The sequence below is a fragment of the Sinocyclocheilus grahami genome, unplaced genomic scaffold, assembly GCF_001515645.1.
Source record: "Sinocyclocheilus grahami isolate Dianchi unplaced genomic scaffold, SAMN03320097.WGS_v1.1 scaffold262.1, whole genome shotgun sequence".
Lineage (NCBI taxonomy): Eukaryota > Metazoa > Chordata > Actinopteri > Cypriniformes > Cyprinidae > Sinocyclocheilus > Sinocyclocheilus grahami.
This window is the reverse complement of record NW_015505441.1, coordinates 571,346-596,554: the sequence shown is the minus strand read 5'-3', so window position 1 is coordinate 596,554 and position 25,209 is coordinate 571,346. Positions and strand designations below refer to the sequence as shown.

The window sequence follows — 25,209 nt, the reverse complement described above, 5'->3', positions numbered from 1 at the left end:
AGTTGAACGCACATGAACGCCACCACAAAGTCGTTATTACGAGTGCGAAACTCGACATGTTCTTTAAGCCCCGAGTTTCCGAGTTGGGGGGGCGTGCGTGTCAATGAGAAACATGGCGGAATCGATGGATGCTGTAGTTGACGGTACATTTTTTGTTTAAATTGATAGTTTAGTTGTCCTATAAACTTAAATTGGTCATGTTCTTGATACGCAGCTAGTTAATGAAATCCAAGTAAAAAAATGCTATAATTTTTGCACCTGTAGATGAAAAATCTTTTGATTTGCCATGTTGTATGTTTTAAAAATATTAAAAACGCAAAACACACCTGATGCGAGTTCTTTGCTCTTCGTTTTCTATAAGCAGAGTTAACAGACCCTGTTGTATTTTCTTGTAATTTCTTAAAAGAAGGTACACCGCCATCTTGTGTCGACTAAACTGAACGCACCTGACGTCGTAACGACGACTTGTCAACTCGTAAGTGCGAACGTCCCAGGAGGACTTGAACACAGCATTAGTTAACATTACTTCTCTGGTCATTACGAAAGAACTTCCGGTCAGCTGATAGTGTGTCATCGGTGTTTGCAAACAAATCTACTGTGGCTTCATGCTTGCCCCGTCCACTGACAGCACACACCGCCGCGGTCATGGGAGACAATGATGAACGCGAAATAATCCAGCACCGCGATGACGAGGAGATGGAGAAGACGCGGACGCCGAGGAATCACGCGCGGTCCTTTCTGGAGAGCGTCGCGTCGTCGGAGAAGGACGGATACAGTAGCACGCAGTCATCACACCGCCTGCTCGCCTACAGCGATGCGCTCATCTCCATCATCGCCACTGTAATGGTGAGGAAACCCACAGACAGACAGCCTTTAGACAAAAGGCATGCACTCTTCAACTGACGTCCGCTAGTATATGACAAACCGCTATGAATCACCTGTTCTCCACACAAAGCCTGGGTTTAGGAAATATATACTGTATGATTATGTTTTTTTTAAAGCGTGTCACGATTTTCTTGTGTTCACAGATATTGCCTGTTGCGCATACAAAATTTCAGGATAATGAGGTGAAAAGTTACATTATGTCACCCTTCCAGGAATAGTTCACCCCTTATTTTAAGCTATACCCATGAGATTTCCACAGAAGGCAGACAAACACAAAATAAAGTACAATGTCTTTTCTGTTGTCTATGTTTGTGTCAGAGAAGAAAGAAGGTCATACTGGTTTAGTTAGCAGTGGTTCTCAACTAGGGAGCCTGGACCCGGGACCCACTAGGGGGCCTCAGCACACTTCCAAGTGGCAGCAGGACAACTCAAACGATTAATCGCGATTAATCGCATTCAAAATAAAAGTTATTGTTTACATAATATATGTATGCGTGCTATGTATATTTATTATGTATATATAAATACACACACATGCATGTATATATTTCAGAAAAATATGTTATGATTATATATTAAATATATTTATAATATAAATTATATGAATGTAAATATAGACATGTAAATATTTTCAAAATATATACTGTATGTGTGTGTTTATGACGAGGAGATGGAGAAGACGCGGACGCCGAGGAATCACGCGCGGTCCTTTCTGGAGAGCGTCGCGTCGTCGGAGAAGGACGGATACAGTAGCACGCAGTCATCACACCGCCTGCTCGCCTACAGCGATGCGCTCATCTCCATCATCGCCACTGTAATGGTGAGGAAACCCACAGACAGACAGCCTTTAGACAAAAGGCATGCACTCTTCAACTGACGTCCGCTAGTATATGACAAACCGCTATGAATCACCTGTTCTCCACACAAAGCCTGGGTTTAGGAAATATATCCTGTATGATTATGTTTTTTTTAAAGCGTGTCACGATTTTCTTGTGTTCACAGATATTGCCTGTTGCGCATACAAAATTTCAGGATAATGAGGTGAAAAGTTACATTATGTCACCCTTCCAGGAATAGTTCACCCCTTATTTTAAGCTATACCCATGAGATTTCCACAGAAGGCAGACAAACACAAAATAAAGTACAATGTCTTTTCTGTTGTCTATGTTTGTGTCAGAGAAGAAAGAAGGTCATACTGGTTTAGTTAGCAGTGGTTCTCAACTAGGGAGCCTGGACCCGGGACCCACTAGGGGGCCTCAGCACACTTCCAAGTGGCAGCAGGACAACTCAAACGATTAATCGCGATTAATCGCATTCAAAATAAAAGTTATTGTTTACATAATATATGTATGCGTGCTATGTATATTTATTATGTATATATAAATACACACACATGCATGTATATATTTCAGAAAAATATGTTATGATTATATATTAAATATATTTATAATATAAATTATATGAATATAAATATAGACATGTAAATATTTTCAAAATATATACTGTATGTGTGTGTTTATATATACATAATAAATATACACAGAACACACACATATTATGCAAAGAAAAACTTTTGTTTTGTATGCGATTAATCACGATTAATCGTTTGACAGCACTAATTTAAATCTACTGCCACTACTGCTTTATGTAATTGAAGTTTTAAAATGAGTAGTCATTATAGCAGATGTTTCAGAAATACCTTGAGGGCTTTAAAATATCGGGGTCCTTGTTTGAGCACCACTGGTTTATGTAAACATGAATGTATGAAAATCATTTTTGGGTGAATTGTTCCTTTAAGACATAATTTAAACACACATTTATTGTATTTTTATCTCCTAACTGATCTCTCTATATTCAGGAACTGAAGCTGAGTATTCAGGCTTTGCTCACCACCAAGGTTGGTGTCTACTTGATGACTTTTTTGATTGTCACCGTTGCTTGGGCTGCACATATCCGGTGAGAGCCCTCAAGCACTACACTCTATCAAGTAGTAACTTCATAGAACTGCTGTTTTCATTCATTTGCATAAAGATTTCACTAAGCATTTGGTTTTAGGTTGTTTCAAGTCATTGAGCGTATTGACGACACTCTTGCACTGCTTAATCTGGTGAGAACACCAACAAAAGTATTCCTCCTAATGAATGTAAAGTAGCTGTATATTCATTTTTAAAGTGTGTGTGTGGTGACTTTTCGTCATCTCAATTCTATTCTATTTCAGGCATGTATGATGCTTATAACCTTTCTACCATACACAGTGAGTCATTCTACTGATGTTTTGAAAGATTGCTTAGTTCAGCACTATTTGACTACTTCCCTTTTGCCTCCTCGTATGTCTTTAAGGTAAATCTCCCTGTTTATGACCGTTTTTAATGTTTATTTTTTGTTTGTTTGTCTTCTTTTAGTTCTCTCTCATGGCAACATTCCTTAATAATACCCTCGGCATCCTCCTCTTCTGTGCTTGTGTCATGCTGATTGGTTTAATTCAGGTGAGAACGCTTGCATGTGCTGAAAAACATAACCAGCAGAAGATGCTTTGAGTTTTGTTTGACAGTCATATGTTTTTGTGTCTTTAGGCCTTGATTGTCTTGTATGGATTCAGCCATCCTTTCCTTCTCAGTGATCAGATCCAAATGTCTGAGAATCAGGCTTATTATAAGAGACGGATACTTGAAGTCATCATGAGGGTTCCTATCATGTGCCTGTTTGCCAGCGTCTTTTCAGCCATCTTTATCCAAGTGGTACTGGATTTGAGCTTAAAGGGTTCATATGATGTTGATAAAAAGAACATTATTTGGTGTAATGAAATGTGTTTATGCGATTTAAGGTTCAAAAACATTATTTTCCACATACTGTACATTATTGTTTCTCCTCTATGCCCCACCTTTCTAAAATGCGTCGATTTTTACAAAGCTCATCGGTCTGAAAAGCAAGGTGTGCTGTGATTGGCCAGCTATCCAGTGCGTTGTGATTGGCCGAATACCTCAAGCGTGTGACGGAAATGTTACGCCCCTTACCATACTGTGATGCCCTGTCCGGCCGTAGCGACTAGACAAAAACATTAAAACCCATTATAAACAAGGCATTTGTTGCATCCAGTGGAGACATAATTACAGATTATAATGACTTATACTGTCTTTTTACGAGTTGCGTTGCATCGCGCCGCGTAAACATAAAATCATGTCTGCATTTTGCATCCAGTGGGGACATAATTATGGATTATAATGACTTATACTGTCTTTTTACGAGTTGCGTTGCATCGCGCCGCGTAAACATAAAATCATGTCTGCATTTGTGATCAGAGAAATGACAAACAACAAGCGCTACTCTACACTGCTCAAAATTTGCGTTTCAATCATCAGTGGCAAATTCTTTATATAAAAAACATACTTACAGACTGTGAGTCAGAACAGCCGGCATTGTAGTCTACTCTCCCAAGATCAGGAAACAGTCCTCCATAAAATGTGCTGCACACATCTGAATATTTGGGTTGAACTGTTCTGGAACAGTGTTGTAAATACAACTTAACCACTGCTTTCTAGTCGTGTCCTCTTTTGGAAGACCAAACAAAGTAGTTTCGCTTTCACAACGAAACACACAGTGTCACATACGGCGGGCTTGAGTGAGCAGCGGCCAGCGGATTCGACGAAGGAACGGCCGGTTATGCAAATCTTCCCACATCGTGACGTAGATATGTGGGGGCGTGTTAGATGAGCCGTTTTAGGTAGGCGTGGTTAACTCTTAACTTTTATAAAGAATATCTCTTTGGATTTGAGACTTTAGTGTTTGCAACTTTACAGATCTTCTTTATGCACCAAGAGCTTGTAACACTCCAAAGAGAGAGGAAAAATTTAAATCGCATCATATGACCCCTTTTAACGATTTATTAGTACAAACTATGGCAGCCAATTACAGTGTTTATATAAATCTAACAAATGTATTTACTGTTAAAATTATAGTTTATTTTATTATGTAAAAACAAAATGTTTAGTTGGCGCCGATAGCCTTCTGGGCAGCGCGCCGACATACAGCGTCCGAATCCTGACTCGAGGACCTTTCCCGACCCCTCTCTCTCCCACTTCACTTTCTGTCAGCTCTGATCTGTCCTATCATAAAGGCATAAATGCCAAAAATAAAACTTAAAACAAAAACTAATTTTAAATCACACACATTATAACATATATAACATTTATAATATTTTAATTAATAATATATTTTTCCTCTGGCAGTCCTACATTATTTTGGCTATTGTCATATTCCTGCCATACATCGCTCAGTGTTTAAAATGGATCCGGAGTAAAGCCATCGGTGGTAAGAGCGAACTCTCACAACACTGTACTCTCTTATTCTTATATTGCATACATATTTTTATCATTGTACATACACTGCTGTTCAAAAGTTTGGGGGGATTTTTTTAATGCTTTTGAAAGAAGTCTCTTAAGTCACTGTTTATGTAAAAACAGTAATATTGTGAAATATTATTATAGTTTAAAATAACTATTTTCATTTTGAATATATACATTTTTTATTTACTCTGAATTTAATCAGCCTTTACTTCAGTCATCAGTGTCACACGATCCTTCAGAAATAATTCTAAAATGCTGATCGGCTGCTCAAGACACATTTCTTATTATCAATATTGGAAACAGACGTGCTGCTTAATATTTTCGTGGAAACTGAGATATACATTCTTTAGGATTCTTTGATGAATAGCATTTATTTGAAATGGAAATCATTCAATGCATTCTTGCTCAATTTTTTTTTTTTTTTTTTAAAATCCCAAATTTTTGAACTGTAGTGTAATTGGAGCAATTGCAATCTGCATTATATCCTTTTTTTAAATAACCTCAGGTCAGGTGGAAGACAGTCCAGATTCAGTGCCCTTCTACACCTACCATCCCAGTGAACCTTTGAGTAAAGAGCGAGTGGAGGCCTTCAGTGATGGGGTGTATGCAATCGTAGCCACGCTGCTCATCTTAGACATTTGGTTTGTATCCCTCCAAAGCAGTTTGTCATTACTGGATCCAACAGTCCACTAGGTGTTCAAATACTGTGCAATAACAAAGAATTTGCCCAGTGCTTCTCTTTGGTACATCATTTTAAACACCTTGTTAATGTCTTACACAGTGAGGACAACGTGCCTGATCCGTCTGTGGTGAAGAAGGAGTTTGACAACAACCTCGTCGCTGCACTTCAGGAGTACGGTCCCGAGTACCTGGCCTACTTCGGTTCCTTCGCCACCATCGGCCTGCTTTGGTTCGTTCATCACTCTCTCTTCCTGCATGTGACAAAGGCCACGCGCCTCATGGGCCTCTTCAACACGTTCTCCCTGGCCTTCGTGGGCGGCCTGCCGCTCGCCTACCAGCTCACGCATGAATTTCCCAGAGGCTCCCGCAATGAGCTGGAGGCCGTGCAGATCAGCTGCGTCATCATCTTCTTCGCCGGTCTGTTCCAGCTAGCCATGTGGGTAACGGCACTTTTCACGGAACGCGAGACTTTGCACCCATATGTGCGGTACGGTGGACGAGAGCACGCCTTTATGTTGGCCAAGCTCTCGCTCTACCCCTGCGTGGCCCTCGGGACCTTCGTTTTCACCTGCGTCCTGAGCCGCTTCAGCACGTCCATCTTTCACATGATGGAGATTGGCGTACCGTTTGCTTTTCTTGTACTGAGGCTGCTGGTCCGTGTGGTGCTGGTGCTGCTCAGGTGGCTCTTCTGTCCTGCGAGGAACGATTTGGACAGTGTTCCAGTAGAGGAAGAGGACTCACAGCTGCCCATTAATGATATAGTGACTTAGCAGTGAACGGAGAAGAAAACGCCTCAACGTTTAACCTAAAATTAAGGTTAGGCTAGATTCTCGGCCCTTTTGTTTATAATTAATACTGCAGCTGATAGCTTTGCGCTGTTGAAGACGCCCATATCGGTCAAATCTCTCATTTAGTTTAATAGACTGTGGAAGTGATTGATGAGGTCTTCATCATGATGAGTCTTCAGTGTCATAGCAGTGGTCCGAGGAGAGCCCAAGAGCTTTTTTTCTCCTTACAGAAATGCACAAAACAGTTTTTAAGCCTTGGATTTATCAGCATGTTAAAACGATGTCTCAATGTTTTTATGTTTATATTTTAATGTGAATTAAATTACATAGAGGTTTTCACTTCATTCAATCAGTAAGAACTACAAAAGTGTTTTAGGTTATGTTCAGTTATGTGGGTTTTAGTATTACAATTATATTCTTGGTATTGTTTTATTTTAATTAATTATTTTGCACTTTGTTATTCGTGCTTTTGATCTGGAGCTGAAATTCAGGCCTTTATACATTCTATTGGAGGAAATCTTTCATGTAACCGCAGAAACGTCCAAAACCACATGCATTAGGTGAATGCTCTGTCAATGTGTTTGTATAAATCTACTCTTCTTTTAACCTGACAATGAAACTAGTGATGCACCTTAGAATAAATAATGAAGTCACTGTTGCACTTACACTCTGATCTGAATTGAGCATGTAGAGATAATGATAAAATGCATAAGCCATTATAAGAGGTGTTTTGTTTTCGTGGCATTTGAGATTGTTTTGTTAGTATTTCATCTAAATGTTATTACCATACTGACTGTAAGATGTTGTATGTAAAGTGCAATTGTCAAACATTTTAATTTCTAGATTTTTTATTACCATCATATTATCAGTCTGTTAGGATTCTGCTTTGGTTTTGGGAGCCACTGTAGCTGTGTCAGTCCAAATGTTACTGTTTAACTACAAACAAAGATACACTTTTGAGAATAAACTCAAGTGCTGCTTGCAGAAGTACTGCAATTTTGGTGGAAGACTCAAATCATGTAATGATTGTGACCACACTGAGTTTAAGTCAAAAGTGAAGTTTATTCACCAAGTGTAGCATTGCAATAATAACAATAATAATTCTGACTTTTTTCCCCCAGTATTGCCCATAACTTATTACTTTCTTTGTCTTCTGGTAAATATTTACTACTGAAAATTTTTATATAAAAAAAAAAGATCTGAAAATCAAACAGACATAAATACAGGTTCCCATTTTTTAAAACAACAAATAACAAACCATTATGAGCAAGTAATTTGCAATCCATTTTCAGCTAAACTTCTGAACAGTATAAGCTTGCACAATATTATATGTTGGGTAACATAACTTAAATTGTACAGCAGCTCTCAAAAACTAAATTGCTAATACAACTGTGACATCCACAAAATAAGCTATAAACAACTGGAGGTGCAGTCTCTTTTTGGTCTGATAGGATTCATATTACTACAATCGCAACATTCTCACATGACTGCATCTACTGGACAGCAGATGTGAAGGAAAGGAACATGTAACCTATTGCAGACAAGAATGAATAAGGTAAGGGGTCACACTTGCCTTTTTTTAAAATTTTTTTTAGGTTTTACAATACACCCATCAACAACTGGTCCCAAACTACACGACTGAGTCCCGATGTGTAATTAGGGCGAAGGTCACAGGTTATTACAAATCCACTTCTTTTAACTAAACGCCTAAAAAAGTGTGATGATAACCTGTAGTAATGTTCAGCAGCTCTCAAAAACTAAATTGCTAATACAACTGTGACATCCACAAAATAAGCTATAAACAACTGGAGGTGCAGTCTCTTTTTGGTCTGATAGGATTCATATTACTACAATCGCAACATTCTCACATGACTGCATCTACTGGACAGCAGATGTGAAGGAAAGGAACATGTAACCTATTGCAGACAAGAATGAATAAGGTAAGGGGTCACACTTGCCTTTTTAAAAATTTTTTTTAGGTTTTACAATACACCCATCAACAACTGGTCCCAAACTACACGACTGAGTCCCGATGTGTAATTAGGGCAAAGGTCACAGGTTATTACAAATCCACTTCTTTTAACTAAAAGCCTAAAAAAGTGTGATGATAACCTGTAGTAATGTAACTTTTGTTCATGTAAGTGCCTAAATAAATATCTAATTTGTTCAATCTGTTATAGGATTGTTCTCTACTGTAAGATTGTAGCATTTGACAATGTTAATTGCGGTGTGAGATTTAGTTTGTTTTTTCACAGCAAAATTGACAGTGCTTTGGTACACATTTGTTTGGTAAAGAATTCAGTAAGATTTCAACAAATTAAAATCAAAAACAAGGTTTTTAAAATCAAGAGCAGAAAAACTATATTTCAGGGAGGATACTGTAAAAATGAAATATATTAAAAAAAATTCTAATAACATGTTTACATATTTTCAAATATTGGATATATACTCAAAGCACCAGTGTTTTTTGATATTACAACCTGAAAAGTTAATTGAATCTTTCAACTCGTGTAGTTACAGTGCAACTAAAACCAATGGTCACGGAGGGAAACAAGAGCAGCCTAATTTGTTCAATCTGTTATAGGATTGTTCTCTACTGTAAGATTGTAGCATTTGACAATGTTAATTGCGGTGTGAGATTTAGTTTGTTTTTTCACAGCAAAATTGACAGTGCTTTGGTACACATTTGTTTGGTAAAGAATTCAGTAAGATTTCAACAAATTAAAATCAAAAACAAGGTTTTTAAAATCAAGAGCAGAAAAACTATTTTAGGGAGGATACTGTAAAAATGAAATATATATATATAAAAAAAAAATTCTAATAACATGTTTACATATTTTCAAATATTGGATATCTACTCAAAGCACCAGTGTTTTTTGATATTACAACCTGAAAAGTTAATTGAATCTTTCAACTCGTGTAGTTACAGTGCAACTAAAACCAATGGTCACGGAGGGAAACAAGAGCAGGTAAAAACTATATTTCAGGGAGGATACTGTAAAAAATGAAATATAATAATAAAAAAAAAATCTAATAACATGTTTACATATTTTCAAATATTGGATATCTACTTAAAGCACCAGTGTTTTTTGATATTAAAACCTGAAAAGTTAATTGAATCTTTTGACTCGTGTAGTTACAGTGCAACTAAAACCAATGGTCACGGAGGGGAACACAGCAAATCATCACCTTCTCCCCCGAAAACAACCTGCTCAAGTTATTCTCCACCCCTAGAGGTTTAATCATGCTAGATTGAAGAAAATAAGACAAATCTAGGTCTTTTTGCATATTTTCATAACTTACTATTTTATAGAATTTGTTAAGCCTTATATATTATATTCATAAATGTATAATCTCTCTCTATATATGATCTAGTGTATAATATCTATGTGCAATCATACATATGATATGTACACACACGTGAGTTAATTTAGCGCTCACACAAACACAGTGTGTAATGGGAAAGGGAACATGGCTATTTTAAGCAGTAACAGTAGGACTTACAGACATGCTTCTGTTTTAGATTCACTGTTTTGCAATGCTTCGAGTTTAGGACCCCCGTTATAAATTAAGCTCACATTTAAATGTTAACCATGAGTATTATGGCATCTCAAAAACCTAAAGTCACCACCATGAGTTGTTGATTTTGCAAACCAGGCCAGAATCACAAAATCAGTACAATGATGTCACTCTGCTGAAGCCCCCTTCCTGTAGTGCTATACATTCACTTACCATGTGCTTGAATCTTTTATTTTGCATGGTTGTTGATTGGAAGACCTCTAATGTTAAGAGAGCCATGTCGCCCCCCTGTGGTCAATTTGCTCCTTCATTTGGCGAGTTTCTAATGGGTTAAAAGTGAGAGTTTGGTTTGCAGCGGGCGTCACTCTCTCTCACTGAATGGGAGCTCCTGTGGGCGGTTGGGAGTGTGCTGTGCAGTCACAGTCATGGGTGGATGCTTACTGAGTTCAACAGGACATGAGCTGGAGACGTCTGTCATTGGGCTTCCTCCACAGCAGGGGGCAGCATGCCCTGTTCTTGTAAGTGGTTGCGCAGCGTATTGAAGATGCTGAGTTGCTGCTCTGGTTGCAGGACAAGCAACTGCTGTAAAACCTTACTGGGATTCGGCCCCCTGGGGAAAAGAAAAAAAAATATGTGTCAAACATGCTTCCTGTGTGCACACCTCTGGCATTACAGAAAGAGCTGATATTGAAATCAAAATGCTAAATAATAGTTCTTTTTGCAATGTATCAGAAGTGAAAACATATGTTTTTGAACTTAAACCTTTTATGCTTTAAAAAAAAAAAAAAAAAAAAAAAAAATATATATATATATATATATATATATATGTGACCTGCTCCAACATTTCCTCATGCCACAGTGCAAACAAACCCAACATTGGACACAATAAGAAATAGAATATAATAACAATACAGTAAACTATCAAAAAATATGTTAATGATAAATAGATAAATACTTTGTGTGTGTGTGTATATATGTATAAAAATAGAATAAAACAGAAAAAAATCTCTTGCTCTCTCTCTATGAAATAAAAATAGAATAAAACAGAAAATATTTTATGTAAATTTATACAATATATATATATACCGAAACTGTACAATGGACAAAAATAGTATAAATAAATAAAATAAAGTATGAATATATCTAATAATTAGTGCTGTCAAACGAGTAATCGCAATTAATCGCATCCAAAATAAAAGTTTTTGTTTACGTAATATGTTTATGTGCTGTGTATATTTATTATGTACAGGTGCATCTCAATAAATTAAGTAGTTTGACCAATAGCGTGCAGGCATTGTACATAATCGACCAATCGAGGTGTATGACGAAGGGGGATCTACAGACAATGGTCAAAGCAATGCAAGTACATGTACATATAATGTATGAAGACTGTGTAGTGGATTCCAAAAGCAACACATTTTAGGCAATTTAGAAATCCTGAAAAAAAAAGGATCCTCGAAGGTCTAATGGTGACTTACAAAGAAACTCAAGACCACTGTTGCAAAGAATCCCCCAATGAATCCTTCCCAGGTCTTCTTTGGGGAGAGCTGGAAGAGAGAGCAAAGAGGTTTGAGATAAGATCATTTTCATCCACAATGCATTCAATCATGGAAATTTACTCATTAGTTCAGAAAATGAAGAGACGGAGAAGGTTTATCAGAAATGTTTAGTGCTGTGAGAAAACATCTACCATGCAAATATCACAGGTTCACCTTAATCAGTGGAGTTCTTCCAAAAAAGAAGCCAAATAGGTAGGCCATGATGTCATTACAGATCACAATAGAGATGGGAACAATAAACCTAGAGAACAAATTAGTTTTATTTTACAAACACATACTGTAGGAGAGAAGAAATTGCAGTGAACAACAATACATAAATTACAACGGGAGAGAAGTTTCAATTAGTTTCATTTACATTAGTGAATTTTTTTTTTTAATACATTTAACTAAAAACTGAGTGTTTCTGCTCTCCCTTGAGCAGCAAGTTATCATGTGGAACATCAGGAAGCACAGGAATGCAGCTTGAGAAACTCGAGTAGGAGTGAGGTGAAACCTCAGACAGGTCTGTCAGGTCAGGTGGGCTTACCAGATCATTCCCTCAAACAGGTTCTGAATAACCAGATGTGACTGAGTCACCACAATCAACAAGGTCACATGGGTCCAAGCAAACTGGAATGGCAAGCACAAACACACACACACACAAAATGGCCATCCACACAGACACACACAAACACAGAGTGAACGGTTGAAATTTTATCTACTTACTTAAACAATGATAATGCAAAGCGAGGTATGGCACATATCCAAACAAACAAAATCACAGCGTGATTTATTTTTGTTGAAATCATTTCTTTTTTTTCTCAAATGTTAATTCAGAAGTCTGTACTAAGACTATAAAATTAAACACAACGAGACAAACATTCTAAATGTTTTGACTACTAAATGCTCAAGCAAACTTGGCTGGAACAAAACATATTTGGCTGCTGAGTGTTTCATTTGCCAGTTTTTAAGTTCATGTGGAATGGGTGTGACCACACTCACAAAGAAAATGAAATTTTGCTGACATCAAAGTAAGTCACAGTTCGAAGCTATTATTAGAGATTCTGAACCACAGTAGCTGGACTCAACCCAACAGCTCAACACTTTGGTTAATAAATAACCAACAATTTACATCAAAACTAAGTTTGCATCCCTTGAAGGAAATATCAGTGCTAGCAAGGCAACAGCTTGAATTTAGGTTTGGGGGTTTTGCCAATAAAAAGCAGCGTCAGAGCCATTGCTGTTGTCATGACACTAATTGAGGGCATCATCATTTCCATTGCATTCTGAATGGTGAAAATTCTAAAATTAGTACTTTTCTTCAGCAAAGATGCATTAAATTGATGAAAAGTGACAGAAATGTTATTTAATGTTACAAATGATATCCATTTCAAATTTATATGTAGTTCTTTTGGAAAAAGAACCCTAAAAAATGTATCACTGTTTCAACAAAAATATGAAGCACTTTTTCAGTAATTGCTGCTGAAAACCCAGCTTTGCCTTTACAGGAATAAATTACATTTTAAAACATATTAAAATAGAAAACAGTTTTTTAAAGTTGTAATAATATTTCACAATATCACTGTTTTTACTGTATATCTGATCAAATTAATGCAGCTTTGTTGAGCATACGAGACTTTCAAAAACATTGAAAAATTGCACTGACTTTGAATGTGTGAACGTTGTGTATATTTTTTTTTTAAAAAGGACACTTAATACTAAAATTATCTACATTGCAAAATTTGAATGAAGTCTGTATGCTAAAAGAACATGAAACCCGCATTCCAGTACTAGATCAGAATAAAAGTAATAAAAGTGCTGCCTTGCATACACTGTTAATATATGGCATGCAATGACTCATATAAACATTATTTGCAACACTTTCACAATGCCCAGTGTATCTAAATGTGAACTCATTATACAGAAATATAACATTAAATGGGACTACTGAGTATCCAAAGGCCCAACACATGATATGCACATGACTGTGAATGAAATGGACAGTTTAGTTCTGGCTGGCATATAAATGACTGATACACACCATATAAAACTGCAGGCGGTAATGTTTCTTCACTAAACTCAGTACAAACATGCAGAAACCTGTAAAAAGCAAATAACATGCGGTTAATTTCCTACAATACAGAAGACATTATAAACCTTATCACTGTTTACTGTATCATTCTGATTTCCATTTAAAGAAATGTATTTGAAAGACAGCAGACAAGCATTTGTTTATCCATTTTTGTTTTGGAAAGCTTCCATATAACTGTTATGACAGCAGCACACATCATTATAGGTTATTTTGTTTTTGTACATTCTTTGTACACACTGCGTTATGCCTTATACTGTAAATTCTGATTTATATATTCTCTATGATGATGACCATTAAGCTGTGCTGGAGAGAGCGCAAAGTTTAGTGAGAAGAAATGACTGCAACAGTTGCCAGCAAGCTGTGCATTTATGGCCATAACAGAGGCAGAGGTACATGAACACAAATCTACTGTACATCTACTTTTGCAGCAGCGTCTCTGTCATGGCCCTGAGCTGCTCCGCACTCATGAGATTTTTATACAAATTTGTGAAGTTCATGCAGTTTGAGTGATGCTGTCATTAAAGCAAAAGGGCAACACAAATATTAAAACATTATAAAATTCATGTTTATTTGTTTATTCAACTTTTCACTCTAAACATTTTTGACACTCAAGGTTGTGCTACAGTTTTGGGCAGTAACGCATTACTTAGTAACGCGTTACTGTAATTTGATTACTTTTTTAGTAACGGAGTAATTTAACGCGTTATAATTTTCAAAATAGTAATTAGAGTATAGTTACAAGCCGAGGTCTCTATACGTTACTGCCGCTTTACATTGCTGACAGAATGCAGAGTTTTATAATCTAGAGATTGTAAAAAGGATGTAGCACATGCACTGTCGAGTCAAGTGCCAGTGGATTAGAGACCTGCTCCCGCGAGACCCAACGCAACAGAGTGCGGCGCGGGACGAGATGGACGAGTGCTGGTGCGGGTGGGTAAACACTCGTGTGTGTGTGTGTGCGGGATACGGGAGAATAAAATGATTCACGGGTCTCCCCGCAAAATAGAAACATCTACACAAAATATCTAAAACAAATAAACTGTTATTCATCTATTGCACAAAAGCAACATGAACTAATATAAAATATAAACGATTAACATGTGCAAGCGTATGCAGAGTTTCTATTTAGGCTATAACACGTGTTTGCAGCATTGAGCAATGCAGTGCTGAAATTTGCGTGCTCACGAATCCTCTCATTATAGCACACGAATTCTAGACATTATGAAAAATTCATTATGCATATATTTATTGTGTTATAACAGAGATTTGTGAGATTATAAATGCAGAGCTCTTTGCTGGCATTCTTCCATGCCAAACCATGCACGCGGCAGCCGCTTGCTTTAGTTAAAAATAACAGTGTTCTGTGAATGTTGATGCTTGATTAAGCATGCATGCTGGGATTTCATAAATTTCATGGAGGAAAAAAGTAATGTAACTAGTAATGTAACTAATTACTTTATAAATAAATTAATTATAACAGTAACGTGATTACTTTTAAAAGGAGTAATCAGTAATTTGATTACATTTTCAGAGTAACTTGCCCAACACTGTTGTGCTATATGTATGATACAATTCAAAAGTTTGGGGTTGGTAAGATTTTTGAATGTTTTTGAAAGAAGTGCCTTATGATCACCAAGGCTGCATTTCTTAAATTCAAAATACAGTAAATCAGCAATATTGTGGCATATTATTAAAATGAATACTGCCAAAATATATTTTAATTGAAAACAGCTAAGCTGTTTACTCGTCTTCAGTGTCGCACGATTCTTCAGAAATCATTCTAATATGCCGATTTGGTGCCCGAGAAATATTTCTTATTATTATCACAGTTAAACAACTTTTACAAAGTAAACTTTTACAACTTAAACAATTTTTTTCAGGATTAATGAAAAGAATGTTCAGAAGAACAGTATTTATTTGAAATAGAAATTATTTGTAACATTATAAAGTCTTTACTGTCACTTTTGGTCAAGGTATGTGTGCTTGCTAAATAAAAAACCTTTGAACGGTAGCATAGCTGCAGGTGAATAGCTTGTTGGCACAGAGCAACAGCATATTTATATAATTAAAGCATAAAAGCATATGTCAAAGTGACCAAGCATACAATCAACTTGAATACCATTCGATATATATATAATCTATAAACAATATATAAACTACGCTATAAAGCTAAGTGTGCACTGTGGGCTATTGACCTAGAGTCATAAAAGTTTCAGTGGAGTGTTTAATGCGAGTTGCCAGTTACACTCACCTGCTAAATACAGTGCAAAAGAAATAAACCGATGATAACGCACAAGGAACTGCAAAGGTTCCTCCCTTTGAACGAGTGCGCCGAAATAATCAGCCACGGTCTCACCATAAAAGAAGTAGTTCACACAAATCAAGAAGTACCTGAAATACAAGGTGCATTTGTGTCAAGATCTGATGATTTGAGGGAAAGAAATGTATTTGATAGAAACAATACAAGGCCCCTTTCAGCTGCTTGGCTGTCATCTTGTTTTGTTTGGACAAAGTCTGCAGGTGGGGTGTACTTTATGCTAGGTTCCAACATGGAAGTGCACTTTGCTCAAGTCCAGTTAATCACTACTTTATCTATAAAAAGGTAACTGCTAAAACGTGAGAGAGTGGGTGTGTGTTTGCTTGTAGTTGACTGTCCGTACATGAATCAGAGAGTAGGGGGAAGGGTGGAGAGATAAGGGGTGAAAGGAAAGCTTTAAATGGTACCTAGACAGCATTTCACTTACCAGCTAAGAGTCCTAAACCATGGTAGTTCATAGGAATGGTAAACTCTGTAGCCAATGGTTATAATTTCATGAAAACACTTGATCTGAACACCCATAACCTATAAAAAAAGATTATAAAAATGTAAGCTGCAATAAAAACAAAGTATGTTGTAAGAGCTGAACACATTCAAAAAGCACTTTTGAAATTTCTGTCAAACATAGAGTTAAAACACTGTAGGAGTTTTAGTGGTATTTTTATATTATGACAAATCAGGTAGGGTTAAAAATCAGCTAAAATGACAGAATGTGGCCCAAAGGGTTTGTAGGAGGACAGATGAAATGTTTTTTAAATGCTCTCTATAGTAGCCACAAACGCTGGCTAGCCAGGGGTCAGTGTGTTTGTCTTGTTAATTGTGTTTGCGCGGTACATATATGGTTTGTACTCACACTTACCACAAATATAAGCATAATGGGTCCCAAATAGATGATAAGAAAGAAGCCAATGATCATTGTCAATGACAATATGCCTCTTATCCACCAGTTCTTCCACCTGTTGAGATAAAAAAAAAAATTATCAATTTGAATGCAGACAAATAGAAAACTACAGTTTTGCAAGAAACCTGTCCAGACAGTTAAAAAGTTTGTATATGAAAATACATTTATACTGCAAGTACTGTTCAGTTTGATTTAAGTTTCAATGCTGAACATTCAAGATGTATTTATGATATTCTGCGCTTTGTGAGAACAAAACTGATGGGATAGATTTATGCCAATGGTGCCATAAATGTAATAAATGGGGCTCAGTGAGAGGTGTGAATTCTTCGTTTTCTGGCCCACAGTGTAATAAACTGTTTGCAGGTGCCACAACTCATGCAAGCCACTGAAAAGAATGGGAGGGAATTTGTCAATGGAGAGAAAGAGAAAGGGGAGGGAGAATGGGGAAAAAAAAGTGCAGCATCATCACAAAATGTGGTGGGTAGCCAGGCGCCGGCATTCAGGCATGTCATTGGACCAGCACCTCTGCGGTCTTTTAAAGAGGCTGCAGCAAATCCCACCAACAGAACAGCAAAACTGACAAGGATTAGGATTGTTCCTAATAAAGATCCCGTTTAATCTCTTTGAGGGACCATTTCCCTTTTGACCGACCCCTAACCTCATCTGCATATCACTAGAGTCTGTCTTATAAATGTGAATAGCTGAGCAACACACTTGGCTGTATGGTTATGTGTCAGCTTTCAAAGATTAACCAGATCAATTTTTACAATGCACTGATTTTACGAAAAATTCCTTCATGTTTGGAAAGGGTTGTTTTTAGAGAATATTAGTGTACAGGTTTCCTATTTTCCCAGCGAAAACAGGTTCAACCGGTTTGTGATACATCAGAGACTCATAGTTGCCCATGTGGGGCCTAAATATCCATACAGGTACATAATGCCGATGTTGAATGTTTGGGGAGTTGCTCATGAGTTCAGGATCATTGGGTACCTAGATGACAAACCCTCCAGGGCTTTGTTGAGACACTGTGGAGTGTTATCTGTGGAAGGTGGTACGTCTGGTGTGTCCGCTTTGGAGTCGCCCTCTATTTCTCCTTCCCCCTCGCCAGGAAAAGTGAGTTTGTCATCTCCATCTGCCTCCTGCAGAGTGTAAACACACGGTGAGGAAAAAAAAAGAGAGAGAGAATTAATGCACTAATTTCAAGGCAGATAATTATATACACTTAACAACACAGGCATAAACAAACAATTTTATATTGCATTTTATGACACAAAATGTTAACGTGGCATTGTAGTGCAGTTGCTAAAGTGTGTGTGTTTGTTTTAAATAGGGGTGTTTTAACTGGTCTCTGTCAAACTACTTTGTAAACATGGCATCGGTAAATCAACTGCTTTTAAAGCATTTTTGCTATTGGTGATAGACACAATAGGATTTTTCAAATGGCTTTTGGATTAGGATTACTGCAGAAAATAAGCTCTGTGACCAATAAAAGTTTTGTTAATCGTCTAATACATTTGATTATCTTCACAAATGAACGTAACTTATGAATTTTGAAGCCAAATACAATCACCAGAAGCAAAGGGATTATGGAACTAGAAGTGATATATGTGATATTATGGTTTTTGTCTAGAAAAATACATCATCCCTGCAGCACTCTGCATGTTGCAGCTCCCATTCATAGCAATATGAGTGAACTGTCTTGAGTCTTTTTTTATGGAATATTACACAACAACACACCAAGAAATACTTCCAAAAACAATGAATTAGCTGAGAGAACCACCAGACACTTGGATGGAAACTCAAAATAAAACTCACAATTCACAATGTCATAATTCAGTAGTCTTTTGCAACCACCCTGAAATGCAGCCCTTCATGGAAATCACAGATTTACCAGTCAAAGTAATAGAGAGCGACGGTGGATAGGATATTTGCCGGCATGACTTATGCAAATGCTAGACAAATGCCTCTGAGGAAAATCAATCGGGCTTGAGGACATGGCACCCGAGTAGGTGCAGTACAGTAGACTGAAGATACACGTCTGCTCGACGCAAGGTGAAAAGATGCTGCTTTCTCATCTTTCACTGTTGTCTTGGCTAGCACAACACAACGACGAGCCAAAAAACAGAATAAGATATGGCCTGTAACAGTAGCAGAGGAAACTAATGGATGCTTGCTGGGGGGGGGAGTGTACTAAAAGAGTTGAACAAATATGTCATCATAACAGTTTGTGGTTATGATTTAATGAATAACTCAACATGTTCACAAAGGCAGAGTTACTTACTGAAATGTATCATGTCTCATGTAATCGCTCTAACAGTGTTTCAAGCACCAGTTTACAGCATTTATAGTTGAGAGAGAAGAACAATTTACATGTACTGTACTGGATAGATATCCAAATTAATTGATTCAGCATTGAATCAAGATCAGAACTAAATCAAGAGCTTGTGAATCAGAATCAAATCTATTAGTGATATCTGTGTCAACACCCAGCCCTAATGTTCACTGAAAACATCATTATAGGGAAATATTACTGGCTAACAAGGATAGGTCATTGCTAGTTTGTAAGCCTCTACATGTGGTTTCAGCAGCAGCCCACATCCTGGAAAGCCTGATGTGTAATTGTCTCATAATCTGCAATAAATCTGTAATCTGGCTTTAAATGCTGTGCCGGCAGTCTACCACTGCGATCACAGAGCGGTTCACAAAGTAGCTGATCTGCCTTTCAGACCGAAAAACAAACTATTGCAAGCTAAAGAAAAAAAATCCCAACTGCAGCTTGTTTTACAGCACCTAAACGTAAAAAAAGTAAATTAAATTAAATATGTAATACTGCGTAGACCTGATGCTCCTCTACGGCCTACAAACTTTCTAAATAAATAACATTAGCAGTACTTCTATAACAAAGGTTATTTCACATATTCCATGCCTTGTTCCATGTTTTGGCTTGAACTGTCTGTCACATGCATAAATATGAATTGCAGAGGTCACATAAAAGACACACTGTTGTCCAGAAGTCAGTGATTCATGGCCAGAATAAGCTCTGAATGTGCTACAGACTTTATGCCAAGCAAAAGTCTGGTTCCTGTGAGACTATGCTGGCTTAGTTATTCATAGATTTTGTGTATTTTGTGGAGTTTCTTTCAAAAACCCTTACTGACAACCAAATTTGGCAATGTATGAGCAAGATGAACATTGTACAGTTTCCAAAATTAGACAGTGAACCAAAGCCCTTGGACCATGACTGTAAGCAGCTGTGCTGATGAAGTAATTGGGAGCAAGTGTTGAGCAGGGAGGTCACTCATATCTGAATCAAGTCTTAGATTAAGGCTGGTAAAAGAAACCCTCTGCTAACTTTTTAATGAGGACACACTCAAGCCCCCAGAAAACATTCATGGAAATGTACAGATCTGAGCAACACTCATTCCAGCTATCAGCTACATCAGTGTAGTCCAACTACATTTTGTGCAATGTGATAATTAAATGGTTATTTTCGAAAAGGAAACAGAATGCAACAAACAAACTGCAACATTATCCCCTTCAAACTCTGCCAGGACCAGGACAATAGACAGATGAGAAGAGAGAGTTTCCTAACCCTACAGATGAGTAGACCTATTATTAGCCTGAGGGTTTCACTAAATGGTAGTAGCATTCTGCAGTCCATTCAAGAAAAAGAATCAGCTGATATATTTCCACTATTTAAATGACACTCAACAGTCAATAGGAAACTACAGCTCTTTAAACCTAATAGTAAATCACCCAGTTCAAACAGGCTATTTTACTTTCATAGAGTTTTATTTTGTTCCCTGATGCACACTTATAATGTTAGTCAAGGTTTCTTGCATCAGTTCACATACATTTTTTGCAAGTACCCAATTTCATTTTATAGTTTCAACTGTTTGACAAGATAAAACTACATTAGTCTACAAAATGAACCCATAATATGCATTAATTTATTATAATAACAATAATAATAACTTCTTATTATGTTTAATATATTTATTAAAGGGGTCATATGATGCGATTTCATTCTCTTTGGAGTGTTACAAGCTCTTGGTGCATAAAGAAGATCTGTAAAGTTGCAAAGACTAAAGTCTCAAATCCAAAGAGGTATTCTTTATAAAAGTTAAGACTGGTCCACGCTCTCCTAAAACGACTCGTTCAAACACGCCCCCACATGTCTACGTCACTGTGTGGGAAGATTTGCATAACACTGCCCAAATGTTCACGCAAAGAAAGAAGGTGTAACTTTTATTCTCGCTGTAGTATTGTTGTTGCCACCGCCACCATGTCGTGGAGATGCTGTGTGTTTCGTTGTGAAAGCGAAACTACTTTGTTTGGCCTTCCAAAAGAAGACGATATCCACTTTGTCATGTCTAGAGCTGATCCGTGCTGGTCGCTGAGGAAATACATCAACATCACGCAGTGGATTGCCGGATCGGCTTTCACCGTGGACGAAGCGGAGTCCAGCCCGGGGTTGTCACATGTGGTTGCCGCAAGCCCGCCGGCGGGCCACTCCTTCGTTGAATCCGTCGGCCGCACCGTTCTCAAGCACGCCGGCCGCCGCGCACTCTAGCCCGCAGTGTGTGACGCTGTGTGACACATTTTATGGAGGACTGTTTCCTGAACCTGCAGAGTAGATGGGTCTGTGCAGTGGAGCAGTTCCAACTTTGCAAGGACAGCCTGGCGCTTCTGACTCACAGCCTGTAAGTAAATTTTTTATATTTAAAGAATTTGCCACTGATGATTCAAACGCGAGTTTTAAGTAGTGTAGAGTAGCGCTTGTTGTTTGTCATTTCTCCGATCACAAATGCAGACATGGATACGCAACGTGTAAAAACACAGTAGAAGTCATTATAATCAGTAATTATGTCCCCACTGGATGCAACAAATACCTCGTTTATAAATGGGTTTTATTAGTTTTGTCTCGCCGTGCCGGGAGACGGCGTCACAGTATGTTAAGGGGCGTAACATTTCCGTCACACGCGTGAGGTATTCAGCCAATCACAATGCACTGGATAGCTGGCCAATCACAGCACACCTCGCTTTTCAGACTGATGAGCTTTGTAAAAATTTATGCGTTTCAGAAAGGCGGGGCATAGAGGAGAAACAATAATGTACATCATGTGGAAAATAATGTTTTTTGAACCTTAAACCGCATAAACACATTGCATTACACCAATTACACAACATAATGTTCTTTTTAGCAATGTCATATGACCCCTTTAATATTAATATTAAATTAATAATATAAATCCATAACATGCCCTTTAGAAGAGAGAGAAACTGCTGTGTTTGTGTCCTTGAGCGCTAAGTGCTGCACACATGTATCCTACTGCCTATAAGAGTCCTGGATGTGAAGGGATAAGAAGACTAGCCTGCTGATTAGCTGCTCCATAAATGAGACTACACTAATCCCTGAGAGAGAAAGAGGGAAAAGCCCCAGTCCAGCTCCGTCCCAAAAGGCCTAGCGCACACCAAAACATAAACACACAAAAGGCATAAGGACCGCAGCCAGCAGTCACCGCATCTCTCATTCAGTTTCTACCTGCAGAGCCGGTATCTGTAACAGGACGTGCAGAGATCATATAACCAATGAACAGTGGAAATGTCAAAAAACCTGCCATATCATCACTTCAGCAGCCTATTAAATCCTCTCTAAAGTGCTTCAAGGGTGAAAATAAAGTGTAAGTAAAGGACCATATCCTCTGTGGACTTTTTCTGGGGATGACAGCTTGGCCCAGTTTTCACTGTCGCTTTAAATTCTTTACAGCAGTGGCCAAAAAAAAATGGGCTGATCAGGAATTTGTACTGTTGCAGCAAATACCAAAATGGACACACTCATGGTTGATGTCAAAAATGAATGGAGGAGAGTGGATGCAGCAGAATTCCAAACGCAGTATTGCTTACTGTATTATGTGCTAAATAGTCCACTATTGCATTAGGGGAGAAACACTGTTGAAAATACCAGCACAGTTGCTCACCAGTGTTCTGCAGGATACAACAAATAAAATGTCCCCATTACCAGAGAGATTACTCTGAAAGATGTGTCCAGAGAAATGACTACGGCCCATGTGTTAGCCAATCAAATCAATCTCTGAGTTTTGGTGGGACTACCAGTTTTGTCCAACCATGGAAGTTGGGGTAGCGTTTGGGAAATACCATTAGGAATATTTCCCAATTTGGAAAAGTCATTAGAAATTACCTGCAGCAGTTTTTACCCACAAAACTATTTGGTCACCTAGCAATTACTGTTGTCAAACATAGATTAAAAAATATATATATCAATGACTCAAATTAACTGAAAAAAATGTCCACATAACATCTACACTGCCAGGCCTAAACCTAATTGTGTAATTATAAATCACAGAAATTGTGTGATTGTAATATGTGCTGAGTAATCAGCTTTCTGTGGTAAATTGCAGAAGTAGGCCATGACCAGGGAAAGAGAGCGAATCCATCGCTGAGGCCAGGCTGCAGGACATGCTGCACAGAGGTTATGATGGTTCACTGAACAAAGACTGCTGAGGTGTACACTGAGCAGAGAACAATGCTAAAGCCCAGAGAGACTGTGGCTAATGATGCTTCTCTCAATGAGAGGAAAAGAAAAGATTTTAACTGAAAACCACAAGACTGAGCTCTGTAGATAACCTCAATCATCAGTGAGAGTGCAGGGCTGTAAATACTGCTTGTTATTATGAGTGTTGGAGAGACTGACCTTGAGAGAACTGGCTGAGGGGCTCTAGATGGACAGTCAAAGCTCAGCCCGTGAGACATCAGCATTAGTCTTATAAGGTCAGCGGTCTCCAGGACAAAAACACAATGTTCTATCAGAGCCTTAGTGCTTCTTTGACTAAATTTTCCACATTTATTTCCATTAAAAGGATAAACCAGATGCCCTTGCAGAATTATCTGTGAATAAACATAAGTATTTCTGCATAATCAACACTGAATATGCTTGAGTCAGCAGTCTTGGTCACATCACTTTAAGATTTTTGGGAATATTATTTTTTAAGTAAAACAATAATTGTATTAGGGCTGCACGATTAATCAAATGCGATTGTCGTGCGCATTTTGTTAAAAAAGCCGGTTCTGTAACCAGCAGGAAATCATAATCACGTGCTTTCAGATGGAGCAGAATTTACTACACATAGCCGTAGTTCACTGCGCGATTCTGAAATCGAAGAAATCGTTCGCGATAATGACAGCTGTTTGCATAGCTTCTCAGTGAACTACGGCTCTGTGAAGTAAATGCTGCTCCATCTGAAAGCATGTGAAAATACCACATTTAATAACATATTTTTTACTCCAAACTCACTTCATAATGTCAGTCGAGTGTTTGAAATAAATTCTTCTGTGAGATGATATGGCTTCTTACACGGAATAAGGCATGCAACATATTTCATAGTATTTAAGCAGTGATAAAGGCATTGCATTACAAAGCACATGTGTCTAGACTCTAGACGAGTATTCATAAAAACAAAAGAATTGATTACAGATAGCAAAATGCTGACATTGAACATTTTCACAATTTGAACTAAAGCACCTTCCTTCAATTATTTCTTCCAGATAAATGACTAATAATACACTTGCTGACCCAAAACTTATCTTTCAGCTCTTAAATAAATATTTCCCAATATAATATATATAATATGCGGTCTGGGCCGTATTCCTGACGAAACTGGACCCGATCAGCGAAAACGCATGAAATGACCAGGTGTAAACAGGCCCTAAATGAGAGAGACGCTCACTCAAAATACTCAGAACGTTCCAGACGCGTCTACCACAAATGCTGTCTAGGTAGGCAGCTCAATAGGTTTTGCGACACCGCCACTGACACTGTGGCTTTGTCGTGTGTTTGGCTCAGCAACTTCATGAGGCAACCGACAGTTTAAGATGAAATATATTAAAGAAACAGTCCCCGAACGCAAAAGCCGTCATATAAAATCCTAATATAGCCTAAAACAAGTTTTAGTGTAATATCTTCTCAGGTTGAAGCGGTCTGACTGGTTGCTCGCTAGCTGCTTAGCTAGAAGGTCATTCGCAGTCGACTGAGAGAAATAAAGCCGTTTGAATGAGCGTGTGCTCGATAAATTACCTTGTCACTGATGTTTTCAGTGCTGTCAGGGTCTCCTCCTCCTCCTCCTC

At 37.8% G+C, this 25,209-nt stretch overlaps 3 protein-coding genes and 1 long non-coding RNA gene across 4 annotated transcripts in view; 2 read left to right on the top strand and 2 right to left on the bottom strand.

The window, feature by feature from the left end:
* The first annotated feature begins 489 nt into the window (after positions 1 to 489).
* LOC107599181 (endosomal/lysomomal potassium channel TMEM175-like) lies at positions 490 to 1,164 on the top strand. The gene is made up of 2 exons (XM_016290698.1): positions 490 to 846; positions 1,029 to 1,164. Exons 1-2 carry the CDS (start codon positions 646 to 648, stop codon positions 1,101 to 1,103), a joined length of 276 nt encoding a protein of 91 aa, XP_016146184.1. The 5' UTR covers positions 490 to 645; the 3' UTR covers positions 1,104 to 1,164.
* Positions 1,165 to 1,551: 387 nt separating this feature from the next.
* LOC107599180 (endosomal/lysomomal potassium channel TMEM175-like) lies at positions 1,552 to 7,880 on the top strand. Its single transcript, XM_016290697.1, has 10 exons — positions 1,552 to 1,705; positions 1,888 to 1,926; positions 2,744 to 2,841; positions 2,941 to 2,992; positions 3,104 to 3,139; positions 3,288 to 3,371; positions 3,459 to 3,623; positions 5,112 to 5,193; positions 5,734 to 5,869; positions 6,010 to 7,880. The coding sequence occupies exons 1-10, from the start codon at positions 1,556 to 1,558 to the stop codon at positions 6,677 to 6,679; spliced, it is 1,512 nt and encodes a 503-aa protein (XP_016146183.1). The 5' UTR covers positions 1,552 to 1,555; the 3' UTR covers positions 6,680 to 7,880.
* Positions 7,742 to 9,243, bottom strand: LOC107599183 (uncharacterized). The gene is made up of 2 exons (XR_001610644.1): positions 8,810 to 9,243; positions 7,742 to 8,425 (listed from the first exon to the last, which is right to left on the bottom strand). It is a non-coding gene; the product is annotated as an uncharacterized lncRNA (long non-coding RNA).
* Positions 9,244 to 11,679: 2,436 nt separating this feature from the next.
* Positions 11,680 to 25,209, bottom strand: part of LOC107599214 (phosphatidate cytidylyltransferase 1-like) — a 13,907-nt gene continuing 377 nt past the window's right edge. Inside the window, exons 2-10 of the mRNA XM_016290747.1 lie at positions 25,160 to 25,206; positions 18,055 to 18,203; positions 17,023 to 17,119; positions 16,591 to 16,688; positions 16,098 to 16,237; positions 13,796 to 13,854; positions 12,302 to 12,384; positions 11,929 to 12,016; positions 11,680 to 11,763 (exon numbers count right to left, since the gene is read on the bottom strand). Coding sequence (XP_016146233.1) covers positions 11,680 to 11,763; positions 11,929 to 12,016; positions 12,302 to 12,384; positions 13,796 to 13,854; positions 16,098 to 16,237; positions 16,591 to 16,688; positions 17,023 to 17,119; positions 18,055 to 18,203; positions 25,160 to 25,206 — 845 coding nt within the window. The remainder of the gene's footprint in view (positions 11,764 to 11,928; positions 12,017 to 12,301; positions 12,385 to 13,795; positions 13,855 to 16,097; positions 16,238 to 16,590; positions 16,689 to 17,022; positions 17,120 to 18,054; positions 18,204 to 25,159; positions 25,207 to 25,209) is intronic.